Source organism: Haliaeetus albicilla, chromosome 12 (genome assembly GCF_947461875.1).
Source record: "Haliaeetus albicilla chromosome 12, bHalAlb1.1, whole genome shotgun sequence".
Lineage (NCBI taxonomy): Eukaryota > Metazoa > Chordata > Aves > Accipitriformes > Accipitridae > Haliaeetus > Haliaeetus albicilla.
The window spans coordinates 32,502,598-32,518,781 of record NC_091494.1 but is presented as its reverse complement, the minus strand read 5'-3'; the positions used below and the strand labels follow the sequence as shown (position 1 = coordinate 32,518,781).

General features: G+C 39.2%; 1 protein-coding gene across 1 annotated transcript in view; it reads left to right on the top strand.

The window, feature by feature from the left end:
• Positions 1-351: 351 nt before the first annotated feature.
• COX10 (cytochrome c oxidase assembly factor heme A:farnesyltransferase COX10) overlaps positions 352-16,184 on the top strand; it is a 108,246-nt gene continuing 92,413 nt past the window's right edge. Inside the window, exons 1-4 of the mRNA XM_069798906.1 lie at positions 352-492; positions 1,081-1,205; positions 2,864-3,188; positions 12,325-12,449. Of these exons, the coding sequence (XP_069655007.1) occupies positions 450-492; positions 1,081-1,205; positions 2,864-3,188; positions 12,325-12,449 (618 nt within the window). The 5' untranslated portion in view covers positions 352-449. The remainder of the gene's footprint in view (positions 493-1,080; positions 1,206-2,863; positions 3,189-12,324; positions 12,450-16,184) is intronic.

The following is a 16,184-nucleotide window of genomic DNA, read 5'->3' as shown; positions in this document are numbered from 1 at the left end:
CAACGCTCAACCACATCCCCCGCCGGATCGCCTCTCCACGCACAATCCAGCCGCCCGGGGCCGTGAAGAGCTTCTCCCCCGCCTTGCAAAACCACGGGGAGCAGGAGGCGGCGGGCTCGGCCCCTGCAGGGCACCCGCTCCGCCGGCCCGGGAACGGCGGGGCCACAGGCGCCTCCCCGCAGCCTGCCTGGGCCCGATCCCCCCAGGCTGCGGCCTGTGCATACGGGACAGTCCGGGCCCGGGCCTGGGCCCGGCTTCCCCTCCCGGCGGAGCGGAGCGGAACGGAACGGAACGGGCCGGGCCGGGCCGGGCCGGGCCGCTCCCGCCTCAGCCGGTGACACTCAGCCCCGCCGGAAGCGCCGACCCGGAAGGCGTTTAGAGGTCATGCCGGGCAAGATGGCGGCGCCCAGGCGGTGAGGGGAGAGGGCGGCGGGAGCAGCGTTGCGGCAATGAGCGCCGCCCGCCGCTGCAGCCCGCCCCGGGCGCTGGCAGGTACCGCCGCCCGCGGGGCAGCGAGGCCCCGACGGGGTCTGGGGGTGGAGGGGAACCGCGTCCGGCGCTGGGCGAGTCCGGCGGGGGCGGGCGGGCAGGGCCGGGCTGACCCCGGGGCTGTGGGGAGTCCTTGGGGCTGCTCTATATAGCGACGTACAGAGCCTCTCTGTATTCCCCTGTGTAGGGATGTAGGTGTCGTGTCACACAGGGGTGTCCTCTTGGTGCGTTTGACTTGGTGCTGCCCTGTGGCAGCTGCTTCCTTCCAGCGCTGCTTGTGCCGTTTTGCCAAGATAATTTTGTCGATAGCATGTAGAGATAGTAATGGAACAATAAACTAAAAATGCATCTCTGGGGAGCTGAGAGATTTGGAAGAAAAACCCCCAACTGTTCGGGCAAGCCTACGCTTTCAGTTCTCTCGCCTGGTGCCTGCAAACATGTTTCTCCCCACCTGAGCAGCCCTGGCTCCTATTTTTTGGGATATCTTGTGTCACAACCGACAATAGACACTGTACTCTGAATTAGAAGCAAACTCGGTGGCAGAGAAGGAACTGGAATCTAATGTTCTCCCCCCCTTTTTTTTTTAAATAGGATTATTTGTCTGGCATCTGAAGAACACTGGAATACGGCAGGTACCATGCCAGTTTGTGCATCTATGCCGTGTAGCCAATAACAGATTGATTACATTTCAGTACTTCAACTTTCTCAAACGAATGGTAAGTCAGGGAGTGTATTTATTGCATGTTTCTCATTCTGTAATTAATTTTGTCCCATGTGATGAGTCAAAATGGAGATTAGTTGATAAAAATAGTATTTTTCTTATCAGCCAAGCTCAGGCAATTCCAAGCGTCTCCGTTCCTGCACTGCACCAGGGTTAAGCGCTTGGCATCTAAGACATCTGAGGTTGGAGGAAACCTGATGTAGCAAAGACAACGCTTTGTGCTGCTGTGTGTCCTCTACTTGACAGGGGGCTTTCTGTGCCTTTGAAGAAGGATGGTTATCTCCTGTTGAGAAACATGAAATGATTTCTCAAGTTATTTATATATAAAAATGCTAATAAGAAAGTCAGATCTTGGCTAGCAGTCATACAAGTGGTAGATGGAGCTTGCTGGTAGAGGTAGTGTGTTCTGACTAAAGAGTTAATCAGTTAATTTGAATCAAAACTCCTGAACTCGTTAACTTCATGGGTTACATTCTGTAGTGTGCTGTTAGTTTTAGGTATTGAGAGAGCTGTAATTATAATTCAAACCCTTGGAATTGTATCTTCTTCTCTGAACGGTTGTATCACATGTAAAAGGATGGTAGTAAAAGACATTTTTCGCTTTTCCCCAAGTTGTGTCTTGTTCATTGTACTTTGGAGCTGTATTTATGAAATATGGATAAGACTAAGTTTTGCAGCTAATGACTGCTTTGACCACAAGGAGCATGTACATCTGTTGATATTTTTTGAGCTTCAGTCCTGTATGAAGCAAGAGATGGGGGTCTCTTCCATGCTTCTGGGGATCACCAGCACTTCTCAAATTCTTTTTGTTTTGCTATTGATTTGATCTGTGTTCACATCACTCATTCAAAGTTTCATATCCCTCTTCTTCATTATAATTATTAATGTGTACTTTTAATCACATTTAGTTGAAAGCTCAGCCTTTTTATGCCTGTATAGAGTATTTTGGGAAAGAAAATAGAAAGACTAGAGAAGCTAAATGCTCTTTTTCTTATTCTGTGTTTTATTCTGTAAGAGTTCTAAAAGAGGGGAAACAACTGTCTCCTAACTTTCTGTTCAATATATGTTCATTTGAACTCCTGTTGAAAATTGCTGTCTAGTTAATTAGTATAAAGTTTGGCATAAATAGTAGTAGCCTAACGTGGGAGATGATTTTATATCATAGGAGGTAGATTGTCTTTTCTGGCATTTTTCTGATTTTTTTTTCATATCTTAAAGGTGCAAAAAGTTTAGTGCTTATATTTGGAGACTGGAGTTGTTATGGGCATGTGTGTCCCTCTGTTTAAAGGCAAACTGATCCGTTGTAAATCAAACTATATCATCTAGTGGTTTTGAATATGAATAAAGTAGAGTTTGCTGTTGAAACTGTGGAGGAGGAAGTAGTTTTATCCAGAAGCAATTCTTCAAGCTGAAGTAAACATTGATGCAGTTGTGAGTTGAAAAGCTGTTTTTTTAATACCTTGTCCAACTTGAGAAACTTTTTTGGATGCGAAATAAGTGTTTGAAATTCAGGCTTAATCAGTCGTGTCATCATAGGAAGCAATGCTCCTAACAATAAGAATAATATAGCAATAATATTGATGTTGTTAATAACCTGAAATGGACAGAAATATCTTCTTAACTATTTGTCTTAACATTTCTCATTCTGTTTAGTATGTAACGCAATACAACAAAGACCTCAGCCAACGAGCCAAACCTAAGTCAGATTCAGTTGCATCTCCTTTTTGTGACCTTCAGCGATTGGATCAAGAAAAAAAGGTTATACACAAGATTAGACCAATTTCACCTGTTCATCAACCTTTGTCTAAGACATCAAACAGAAATGAGTTGAGAGAAATGAAGTCAGCTGCAGAAACTGAAGACTCAGTCACTCGAGTAAGAGCAGAATCCAAAGAAGACAGACAATGGAAAGAAATGAAGCTACGACTGGATGATTTGCCAGGAATTTTGGCACGCTTGTCCAAAATTAAGCTTACAGGTACTACTGGTCATTTTTTTTACTTCCATGCATCCTGTTTGATATCGGAGTTCTTTAGCATGTTACTGGTCCTGTGTAGGTTTTTGTGCGATAATTCCCACCTTAATGACAGAAAGTACCTGGGTCAATTCCATTGAACGTGTGCAGGCAAAAAAATTGTTTTATGGAAGCATTTAATAGTTTTCCTATTAAATTTGTTTAAAAACAGTGAGGAGGAGCTTGCATCGTACCATCAGCTAGCTCTTGGGAATCATAAGCAAGCAAGCGTTAGTACAAACAAAATAATGTAAAACTGGGTTAGGAAGTGAAGTATTTAAAGTCGTCTTGCTTAAGTTTACCAATGTTCTGTCTTTCTTACTTACCTTTCACTTTAGTACTGCTTATTATGAAATTAGTATTAAAAGTACCAACAAAAGATAATCGGAATGATTTCCTATCTTACAAAGGAAAATGTTTGAGTGTGACCAACTACATTTTCTAAAATAAGGTATAATTTACTTTTCTAGTCAATCATAGTATTGTATCTTCAAACCAGCAGTTTGTTAAGCAATTGCCTTGTAGCCTAACTGCATTTTCCCTTGTTCTAATAGTAATACTTAACAACTATAAATTATTTCTTTGCCAATAGGTAGTGCTATATATACTTTTATGTCTAAGGAAACTCATGATCTGACCAAAGCCTTACATCTTGTTTGTATTGGGACCAAGAACAGAAGTACAATTTCTGAAGTCCCTACTGTGGTGCTCTCTCCAGTGGGTGAAATAAATTCTTGATAATAAAACTGTTGTTCTTTGCCATAACAATTTGTTATAATAAAAATCCTGAACTTGGTTTACTTCTTGAAACTTTTTGTCTTGCAATATACACGTTTTCGTTGTTTGTTTCTCCATGCAAAAATTGTACTGACCACATACAGTGTACAATGGTCATTTAAATTTTTCTCTAATAAAAAGCCTTATAGTTCTCGGTGCTGATGAGACATCTCATGTTTTGGACTTGGCAAAACTGATCTTGTCTGTGTGTCCAAATGTTCTCCCTAATTATTTTTAAAAACCCTCAAAGCATTTATTTTGTGCTGGTAAAGAGTTGGGTTAGTAGAGTTGAGGGAAGAAAAGCATAGATTTTGATACTTTACTATGTCACTTTTATGTATTAGCCTTGGTAATTTCAAATGTAGGTATATAAAACTCTTACTAGCGCATTCAGCAGTTACCAGGATTATTGTACTTCAGATTTGCAACAGCTTTGGGGCACATACAACCTCAAGTATTGCCTCTTCTTTCTTTCTGCATAATACAGGTCTTGCCTTTCTCTCCCCCATGCTGTTCAGTTTTAGTAATATTTTGTTCCTGTTGGGCTCACCATGGATAACTTGTAAGTGCTATATAAACAATTAGATCTTCTGGCATATTTTCAGTGAGGTGATTTTATTTAAGTGGCTCTTTTATGTGAACTTGAAAGCTGTGCTAGTTATTGAAGTAGAATTAAATTTAAAAAATCTGAATAGATCCAGAAATGAAAAGGTAAAGTGGCATAATTATGTGACCAGAGAGGGAGAAAAGGAACTGTTGTTTTAAGCACTTGAAATGTACGTTCGTATGTTTGCTGATATTCCTTATGGGTAAGCTCAGTGTTAGTACCACATCTGCGTATCACTGGTGCTCCTCAAAATAGGAGTTTCAAAAACTGCAGCAAGATGGAAGAGTGTCTTTTTCTGGAGAAAATAATTTTATGTGATACTTTTTATGTGGCCTCAGTGTTGCCGTGAAACATTTCAACAGTTTCTAGTAGGCTCTTTTTTAAACGCAAAAGGCAATATTGACAGGCAAGCAAGTACCACTCTGGTTTTAAAATAGGGTGTTACTTGAAACCTGTAGAAGGCAAAGGTTACAGAATTTCATTCCCTTCAGGACTGTTGTTTTGTATGAGTCTCCGTTTTGAGATGTGCTGTTCTTGATCCAAGGTAAGCGTAGTAAAACTTTGTACCTGTTGAGAAGGTATATAGAGATATAGAAAAAACCTTAACCTCTCTTCTTGTTGTGATCTTTATGTATTTGATGGGGAAAATGATCTGGGGTGGGGAGATTTTTTTGGAAGTAGAAAATGTAAAAGAAGTTGGATTAAGGGGGTTTGTAGGAAGGGAGTTCTGTTGTTGGTCTTTATTGGTCGTAGGATAGCGTAGGAGACGAGCAGGAAAAGTACTGGGTGTAGTGTGCGGAGCAATGAAACAGAATTAGCTTTCTTTCCAACTTGTGTAATCATTTAGACAAATTATATATTCTGTAAAGAATATGGTGGTGCAGTTCTTTGATTATTTCTTTTTCTTTTTTAAAGAAAAATAAATTCTCTGAGGTCAGTTTTTAAGTTACAAATGACACACAACTCAATTCCTTTCACCCATGAAGTTCTGATAGATCTCATATCCTGTGTGGTTTTTTTGGCAGACTCTTTATTTATACTTTTTAGAGTATGAAATAACAAAAAAACAAACTCTGCATTATGCTAAAAATGGGACTTCCTTATGCCCTTTTCTTTTCCCGCTGCTGAAGTAAAGAGAATGTTTGTTTGTATTCTGAACTGTAATTCACCTTTGAAAGGAAATGAGTTTAGCTATTACCATACCCTCCTGCTTCATGTAAACTGCAGCTCTTGTGACACGGCCATTAGAAGCTCTGCCTTACCAACAGGAAAAGATTTTTGTTTATATTCTTTTGCCGTAGAAAACAATTAGGGAACTTTTAATTACTTGTCGCATAATCTACCTTTTTGTGTTCAGTTTCCATCCTTTCCCTTCTCTGTGGTGTTCTCTGTTGGCTGCTGTCTGAACAGCTGTATTGTAGCACCCAGGCACATGGAAAGCTAATGCATCTCTCTGATTAAATTTTCAGAATTATAAATGTCATTGTTTTCAACTTTAGGCTAAAGTTCATGTGTAGCTGAAAATAGGAAAGAGAGATGTGAAGGTATGGTAATAGGAGGAAATTCTAATTTAGAATGCAAACACATTAAGAATTTCAGGTTGTCTCATCTTCTTAAATTTAACTTCAAGTTTATATTTAAGTGATGTTTTCCCCAGTGGTCACAGATGAAAACTAAGATGAGCTATATGCAAAAACACAGGAAAATTAAACTTCAATTTTTAATTTGGGGGAAGCGTGATGAAGGCACAATATGAAAAATGCTGAGTGTTCTCATTAGATATTTCTCTATAGTTTGGGAACATTTTGTCATTGTTGCTTCTGTAGAAAGGATGTCTTGCATGTTGGTCTTTTGGTGAGGACAACCAGGTGGATGTGTAGCACCTGTCTGAGAATTGGATGTATCAACATGGGTCAGATGCAAACTGCTAATTTCTGAACAGCTGTAGAATTTTTAATCTAACTTGTAAGCCTGTTGAGGAAGGGGCTGTGTCTTTAGCATATCTCTGTCTCTGCTGCGCCTGGAAGAGTTGAGTCCTGACTCCAGGCTACTGTAACATGGACGTTCTTCAGAAAGTCATACTAAAGCCCATATATCTCAAACATTTATCTACCTTTCCTTTGTCTTGTGTTTTAATGTTTTTGTGTTAATATTTTGTGTTAATATTTTTATTTGTGTTCACAAGCATATTAATTTGTCTAAACATTATTTTTTATTCACAGTTGGGTATTAATGGTGGTTGTTTACCCAGAGATCAAATGCAAAGTCACGGTCTCTCTCCCAAAGTCTTTATATTCTTTTACGGCATCTCATTGCAAAGCACTTTTACCTTCCAATTCTTAAAAAGTGTTTTAGAGTTTTGGTATCATTTTCTTCAAAGTACATTTTAATAATCAGTCCATTAAAGCATGATGATTGCTTTTCTGTTCTGATTACTGAAGACTTGTTTCAGATCTCACCAGAGCAGGTTCTGTACTTGGCATCTTGCTTTGGTTCAGTGTGTGCAGTATCCATGCAGAATCATGGGGATCAAAAAGGGACACGTCAGGAAGTCATCTAATCTATTTTCCCTCAAGGCAGGATCACCTTTAGGTATATCGTTCCTGACTTGACATTGGTTTGTCCATTCTTAAAACCAACCAGGGAATATACAGCTTCCCTGAGCAGTGTGCAGCAGTGTGTTACTGCTCTTACTGCTGAAAAGTGGCTCTGTGTGTCTAACAGAGACCCTCCTTTGCTTCACTTTAAGTGTGTTACTGTTTCTCCAAACACTAAGAAATCTGGAAACTTTCTCAAAGTAACCTTATGTTTTGCTGTCTTTCTTTCATTGCGGATGTGAGGTGGTGTTTGCTTATATCTGGCTCTCGAAGAGTTCAACCCAGTATCCTATTAACATTATGTAAGAAGAGTTGAGAGTAAATGACCTCTGCTTTTGTCATGGTCTATACCTTAGAGCTAAAATAGGCCAGCCTGAGGTGTTTACATGTCTGTAAATCTGGAGTAATTAGTCATTTTTAATAGAGTCATTCCGGGGTTTACCGTGGTCAGATCAGAATCAAACCTATTGTGCTTTTTCCTCATCAGAGTGTAATGTGCATGTTATGGACAGAATCACAAGACTGATATAATCAATTCTCTGAGGAAGCCCATAAATTTGTTTGATGTTTGTTTTTAAGGTAAAGATTTACATAACATTTTGATGCCATCTGATCATTAATAGCTCCTTCCACAGGAAGGAGGATGTGGACATTCTCAATTGGGTGCCAAAATTCTTCTGTCTTCCAAGACAGACTTGGAAGCATCTTTAGCTTTAGTTTTCAAATCTTTTTTTTAAAATATGTCAGTCTTTGCACAGAGAAAACATTTCATAAATTGAAATGGGAGGTTCTGGCTTGACATAAGGAAGAAAATGTTTCGCCATGAGGACAGTCAAACTTTGGAGCAGGTTGCCCGGAGATGATGTTAAATTTCCATCCTTGGAGATGACAAAGCCCTAAGGGACCTGGCCTGAATTCAGTGTTGACCCTGCTTTGAGCAGGAGGTTGGACTTTATGATCGCTTGAGATCCCTTCCAATCTGAATTACTCTGTGTTGTTGCTAGACAATGTTAGACAAAAACCTAGGAGTAAAGACTACCAGCTACAAAATTGTGCATGGTTTCTAAGTCACGGACTTACTGGCTTACATTTAAGATTTGCAAACTGGACAAATATGATAATTTATGAGCATTTTCAGTTTCGGAGACTAAACTAACATGTTTTTTCATATATCCCCTTTTAAGAAAATAATCCTGTCTTGTTTACTAGAAAACAGCTGGAATTTATTGGATGTATTGCTTACATATGAATTTGTGTTTGTGCATTAGTGATCCTCTAGCACAAAGGTGTTGAACTGGAAATCAGAAGCCTGAGACATTTGCTACTGACTTATGATGTGGTCATGAACATGCTGCTTCATCTCTATGTCTGTTGTGTATTTGTAAAATGAAGATGATGAATAACCATCTTTGCATAACGACTCTTGAGTGTTACCAAACCTCTGTGTAATGGAGCAACAACGACTAAATAAGGTGCCTATGTTGTGTTTGTAGGCTAAAAATCTGGTAAGAGCCGCTCTAGTAAAAAAAATCTATTTGCTTTGGTGGACTTCAGTACATTTCCACTTTGTTCTGGAATAATGGCATTTATTATGGCATTTATTCTTTAAATGGTAGCTTTAATATAGCCAGAAACTTTGACAAAGATTTATCGGTATATATTGTTTAGATTATTACTGGTCTACACTTATTCTCAGTTCTAAATATGTTTCATATGCCTGTCAAAGTAGTTCTCATTTTGTGATTATTAAAACAGTAACTATTATCCTATCAAAGAAACAAAGCTTAATAGTGGTAGCTTTCTGGCAATTTGCTTTCCATGCTACAAGGAAAAGTAATGAAATAAAAATAAACTATCATTACAGTTTATTTTTTGCAAAGCATTTTAAAGTTGTTCGATGGTAAAAAGAGATTATCTGCTCTGTTTGTAATATTGCACTTGAATTTTATGTGATATGATGCAAAGACTTGTTTCAAAGTATTGTCCCACATTTAAGTTTCTTTCAGGAGCTTGGTGTGCAGGTTATCATTTACAACAAAACTTAGATATGCCTATACCCAAACAAATCTAAATTTATGAAAGAAACATTGTTCAGTTGTATAGCACTAATACTGATGCTACCTTTAGCTTTCCAGAAACCAAAGTGTGAAACTATGGAAGGAAAACTCCATCAGCTTTTGGAAAGCTAGTTTCCTTTAAAGAATATATAAACATTTGTAGTAAAACAGTGAAATTGTTTCTTAAATTAAAGTAGGCATGTATTTGCTTTTGTTCTTCCATATGTACAGATACATCATCAGTACAGGAGTAGAAGGGAAATCTAAAGCTGAATTGGTTTGCTTTGGCTGTCTACACTTTTATTTTGGCTTGGCTATTTTTTAACAGGAGGTAAACAAAATATGGCATAGTGATTCACATGCTATAAATACAAATACAGGGTTTTATAAAGGCAGATCACGTTACAATGAAGCTGAAGAGGAATGTAAAGAATACACTGTAGACTTTTGGAATGTGTTTTTATGCTAGAAACATTATAATTCACTCTTTTTGTCACCAATCCATTAGCATTTTCTTTTTCATTTATATTGAAATGGGAGACAAATGTCCCCTGTTAATTTTTGTTAAAGCTGAAGATGTTTAAAAGACTGAAAATTAGATTTAGGCTGAGATCATAAGTTTAAATCCTGGCTTCTTTTTGAAGAGCATATATAATGCCAACTCTCATCAACAAATCTTGAAAGGATCAATTCCATCTATTATGCAATAAAGTGAAGTTAATTTGGCCCCTAAAGCACTAAACTAACAGGGATTAAAAAACAAACAGAGTCAATGACCTCATTCCCTTGATGTGATCTCAATTAAATATACTTTTCCTCCATGAGGAAAGTAGAAGAGTAAATTATTGCTTCCACAGTAAAAGAAAATAAACTTCCCAATCCAAAGGGAACATTTTCTTATTTACTCTTAACGTGTTGCATTTGAATTGCTGGGTGATGAGACAAGCAGGGAGTGCCTTGTGTTCAGAGAACTGCCCAAAAATAACTGTTTCAGTGGGATAAGTGAGAGGATGTACTACACCTTTTTTAATGAGATCCTGATAAGTCACACTGAAATGACTGGCTGAAATTAATCTGGAGAAATCAATGGGGACTTTAATTAGTGCTGTAGCTGTACAGTATTAGAATTTCTTTAAGGTCAGTGTAATCGTAATGTTACGCTGACTGTTTGCCAATCTGCTCCACCTTTCTTCTTCAGTAAATGAGTTGGTGTTTTCCCATAATAAATTGGTGTAAAGTGCTTTCTAAGATAAGTTTTAATTAAATTCTTGTCTAGAGTGAACATGTGATTTATTATGCAAAAAAAGAATGCAATCACTCTTAGAAATGCAAACGCCACTGTTTCGCTGTCATCTTCAGTGTATTTTTTAACTATCAGTTGTAAACCAATGCATTTCATATTTTCTTGTGCGCTCTGCTAAGTAGAATCCAAGAGTTTTGAAACCGAGATGCTATTGTATTTATTTAATAAATGGGGTCCAGTCTTTCAGAAGTAATCAGTACCTGCATGTCCGTTAGTCTGTCCAGTGGGGTTACAGAATCTGTGGCTGTTTCACCGCTTCTCGGAAGGGTAAGGCTCCATTGTCGATTCATCGTATTTTAGAAGTAGCTGAAGGGGCCGCAGTGAGAGCCAGGTGCTGTCTTGGGGAATCAAAGCCCCGGGACTTACCTGGGTATCGGGCAGAGACCCTGATGCAGCACTCTCGCAGCCAGCCTGTGCGACAGCCATCTGTACAACACCCTGTGAATCCATAACAAGGCTAAATAATTAATGTTTATAACAATATTATGTATATTATTATAATAATATTCAGCTGCCAATGGATTTTAATACTTAGAGAAAAGTTTTGATGAGGAGCAAGTTTTCTTCAGTGTCTTTTTAGGATTAAATCCTAAGGTTCTTATGCAGGCACAGATCTTAAAATTACTACTTTGCATGTGCATCCTTGCTAGCAGGTCTCTGCCATGACATTTAGTTTTTCATCTCAAGTAACGCTGCTTAGTAGATGATCGCGGTATTTTCAGTCAGCAAAGGTTATTTATTCGTCATTTCACTTCAGACAAACAGGAGACTTTGTAGGAATCAGGAAGATAAGAACATTTTGATGCTTTGATTTGAGCTAGCTGAAGTCTGGAACATGTAATTACATGCAGAATATAATTTAAATACTTTCTGTTTAATAACTATTAATTTCAGATTGTAAGGTTCAAGGTCATGAGCAAGATATTCAGTAAGTGTGCTGACTTGTATAAAGTTTTTCATGTCATACTATTTCTTGCCACAAGTGACGTTTGTAAGACCTATTATTTGGGTAATTACAATATTAGGATTGAGACTTAGGTAACTTTCATTTTAAGGATGTGATTTGCAGTACTGTACTAAAGTTATAATTTTGGATGACAAAACTGAAATGGATTTTTATTAATCCACTCAAATTTTGAGGCCTTTGAGAGTTGCTGGGTCCATGTGATGATGTGATTGTAACTTCTGCCTGAAGTGGGAATGTCAGATGGGAACAGTGTGGGCAGATACTTGTACAGTGAAATTACTGGCTTCACCAGCTGTAGCCTACGTGCCCTGAGTCTCTTTTTGACTATCTGCACTGCTTAAGTTCCTGCTATAATTTGATATCGTGCATGTCTCTCAGTTCAGGATTTTTCTTACTGTTTTTCTTCCATGTTAGACTTTGCAATGGCATGTGAGTTACTGGAATGAACGCGTCTCCTGTACATGTTGTGTGAGACAGTTTGATCCTGTAGCAAATCCATAAAATAGGGAATACAGAGGCATAAGTTTTATTCTCGCCTCTTCTAGTCATGTGCTGACGCTTCTGGGTTTCTCATTTCATCCCTGACAGTTCTCCTTCTCATTTTTGACTTTTTTATGTAGGGTGTTAGTATTAATTGTACGCAGTTCCTGGAGCTACTTTCATGCATAAAAATAGCAAAAAGTTAATCTGCACAAGGGTCCTTACAGGGTTTAAAAACCTTAGCTCTGTGGTGTGTACAGAGGAGGTGGTTTCTTGTTGATGCTTTGAACTGTGCTCTCGCTTGTGTTGCAGCTCTGGTTGTAAGCACCGCGTCAGCTGGCTTTGCCATGGCCCCGGTCCCTTTTGACCCGACGTGTTTCCTACTCGCCTCCCTTGGAACTGGACTGGCGTCCTGTGCTGCCAACTCCATCAATCAGGTCAGTCCATCTCTTCATCTGTACCGCAAACTGGTGTCGTCCTGGCTTCTGAAATGCTGCCAAGGATTGTAAATGGATGGCTGGGAGTGCTGTGCCTTCAGCTGCCATGCGAGCTCTGGGCCACTAAAACTGACACTGCAAAAGGAACATATGTCTAAGAATTAAAGTATAGTTGCTAGGCATTATGTGTTTATTCAGAATGGAGTTGATGAGGTTTTAAGCCTCCCAATAATAATGTTTATCTTGATAATACTAAGCCTGGGTCACTGAAGATGACATGGGAAGAACTGTGTAACGAATATCAGAATAGCCATCAGGGCTCCAGTCTTATGGGCCTGGTTCTTTGGTTGTGTTACTGTATGACCTTGTCAGATCTGTCTAAAGAATGGCTCAGAGCACCTTTGTAACTGTCTGTAGTGGGACTTCAGTGGGGTTTGTGTGTTTCTGTTCAGGCTGGAATCAGGGTATCTCCTGTGCATCTACAAAATGTACTGAAAATCTCTGTCGTGTGGTAGCTGTTTCATGCTGGAGATCTTCCAGGAGCCTGAACTTGAGCTTCCTTGCATGTGTGAACATGCCTGTGGAGCCTGATGCTGATCTCTCGGCTCTCCAGCAATCCAGCTGTGAAGCAAAGTTGCTGTTAGGCTCTTCCTAAGTCCCAAAGGAGAGCCTAACTAGTGAACAGGTAACAACACTTGTGGTGTTGAATGGAGTTACAAAGCGTAGTAGCCACAGTCACTTTCAGCTGTAAATATGGCCTGGAAAAAGAAGTGGGAGTAGCAGTGCCACCTTTGATAGCACGTTATGGTTTCAGCAGTCGCTTGGGAGATGGGGGAGGGTGAGTCCTGGGACCCTGCTAATGGAACAGGGCATGGAGGTTTCCTGTGATCTACATCCTGAAGTCACCTTGACTGAGTTGGGCTCTTTGATGTTTACACCTTGCAACACCTCAGTTGTAGGCACCCGATGTGCTTTTTGAGATTGCACCCATAAACACACTTCTTGCTCAGACTGAAGTAAATACAGGTTTTACTGTTTGTTTGCACTGAGCTTAAAGTTGGGGTAGGCAGCTAACGTTGTGTCTGTTTTCTCTGCATGATTTTTAGTTGCTTGGAAAAATGGAGGTAGCTTACCTAACTTGAAAACACTTAGGTAGCCTTGAAAAATAATTTTAAGTCACACTGTTTTCTGAAGTATGCATTTGGTTATCGTGAACATGTTTTTCACATAAAGTCTGGGTAGAAAAGCTGTCATAACTAAGGTGAAGCTTTCTTGGTTTTGATACTATTTGAGAGGTACACTGTTTTCCTTCCTTTTTTCCTTTACTACAGTTTTTTAATATTAAAAATTCACTTTGTGATTTATCAGTCCTTTGAAATATTTTCTGTCATATTTACTTTCACCTTTGATGTGGATACTACTGGACTAAGAGGAGGATTAATTATTGCTTGTTTAGAGACTCCTGTGCAACTTGTCTTTCTCGAGATTTTGATAGATCTTCCTAGAGATGATATTCATGCACAAATAACTGGTTTTCTTTGTCTTCAGTTTCCATGTATTGCTCAGTGTTGTATTTCTTCTCAAAAGTAGCCACTTTTAAAAATCTTGGTTTTTTGAAATCTTGAGATACATGGGAGTACCAGGAATCCTGTGCCATAATTTGGAGTTTGACACTTTTGAGGCTGCTGGGATGGAAAAGGAAAGTTAGGAGTGCAAGAACTTTGTGCTTGGACTCATAATTCACTATTTACTCACTGCTATCTCACCACAGGAACAGCTGTTAATATGCCCTTAAATAGAGAAGGTTACTCAAGCCTCACAAAGTATAAAACTGTCTTTCACAATCTCAGCTGAATGCTTTAAGTTTGCACACTTGCTTGTTTTGAGCCACTTGCCTATGTAGACAGACCTTCAAGGCAACCACTCTTATTAAGGAAAATAAAGAACCGGAGTTGGTAACAAAGCAAAAGAGCAGAGCTGTGGTCTATGACCTTGTTTATCAATGGATCCTTTCAGTCAACAAGTGTCCTTTTCCTGGTGTTGCTGTTGGTGCAGTGTCTGAATTGGCTGTGAATTTAATTTTCAGTAAATACTGTAAGCTTGGGTATCCATCTCGACCTTTGGGAAGGAGCACATTTGACTTGGAACTTCCTTTATTGCTACATTGCTCTGTCCATTGCTCCCCATACGCATCCTCTTCTCTGGCAGCTCATGACTCATGTTTCCCTTGTTGCTCCTTGCTATCCCTTAAGGACCTTTTTATATGATAACCGTCTTTCCGCTTCCCATATTGCTATAAATCTGTACATCTTTAAGGGCAACTCGTCCTTCCCACTCCTCATCTCCCTGATAAATCTGTGTTCACAATTTACAGTCCTCAAATATGTCGTGGGAAGGTAAAGTGTCGATTGCATAAGATTCCTCCCTGTGATTTAGGACAGGATGTGAGGAGTCTGGTCCTGTGAAAATGTAATAGAGATTATGTAATATTTGTGGAAGTATTGATACAAACTTGTAACTGTTCAAATTCTGTGGTTTGGGGTTTTTTTCCTTCTCCGACCACTTCATTTTAGCAATCTAGTAGGAGCTGAGGCCAGTTTACCCCCATTGAATTAAGCTGAATTAACTGTTTAAGTTGAATTAACTACTGGGGAGGGAGCCAGGTCTATGCTAAGTATCGCACAGAGACCAAGAAGTCATGTTTTGTTTCTTTATGAAGTTGGTCTAAAATAATCTTTTAATTATCCCTTGCTCTCTCGATTTCAGATGGCTGTATGTCATACTTTCAACATTTTTTTCCTAACTGCAAGAGCTAGAAAGTTACAAAAATTTGCCAGAGTGGAGGTTCTTGCCCCACTTTCACTGTCCTTAACAAGAAACCAATAATAAGAAAATGATGAGAGTTGGCAACATTGTATTTTTCCATTGTTTATGGAAGTACAGTCTGGTTATTTATCAACCAAAGGCATGTGTTTACAAACAAGTTTCACAACCCATAAATTCTAAATTCTAGCTGTACTTTCCGATGCAAGTTGAAATAATGTATTTTTATGACAATTCTGTGAAATCGGATAATTATTTTTAAGACACTGATGACTTTTTCACTGTCATTTTGCAAAAAAAAAATAATAATGTTGTGTTTGAAAGTACAGAGATGAAAAGTGCTTGAGCATGGGCTTGCATTAGGGTGAAACGTGGTGGCTGTTCTACAGCAAGGTCATTCTGGAAACGTTTGTGTAGAAAATGTCAAGAGAAGTATCTTGGAATAATTTATGTTAGACAGTAGTTTGATAGAAACAGAATCTCTCAGGCTGGTGGAAAATGTTATGAATTCTGAGGATCTGGATAAATACCAGAGGGTCCCTGGGTTTTCCTGTAGAGTGTGTTGGGTCTGTGGGCTATAAGGGAGTAAACTCCTGCTGGAAGGTGCCAAAGAAAAGATAGTGGTTTATTTCTCTGGTCCTCTACCAGCAGTTCTGCCTCTGCCTCGCTCCTTCGTATCACAATACTTCAGAGTTGTACTTCGCACCTAATCTAGCATTTTAGTGGCATGCTAATCCAGCAGTCCCTGGTTCTCTTCCACATCATGCAACACTGCGTTATATCCTTCAGCCCTTCAGTATTGTACTACAACATGTCACCACTTCTCAGTCCCACCTGCTAAAACTGCTTTCCTCTTTTTTCTCTTTTTCTAATGGCACTTTTTTTTTTTTCCATCACTGAAGTAACTTAAAA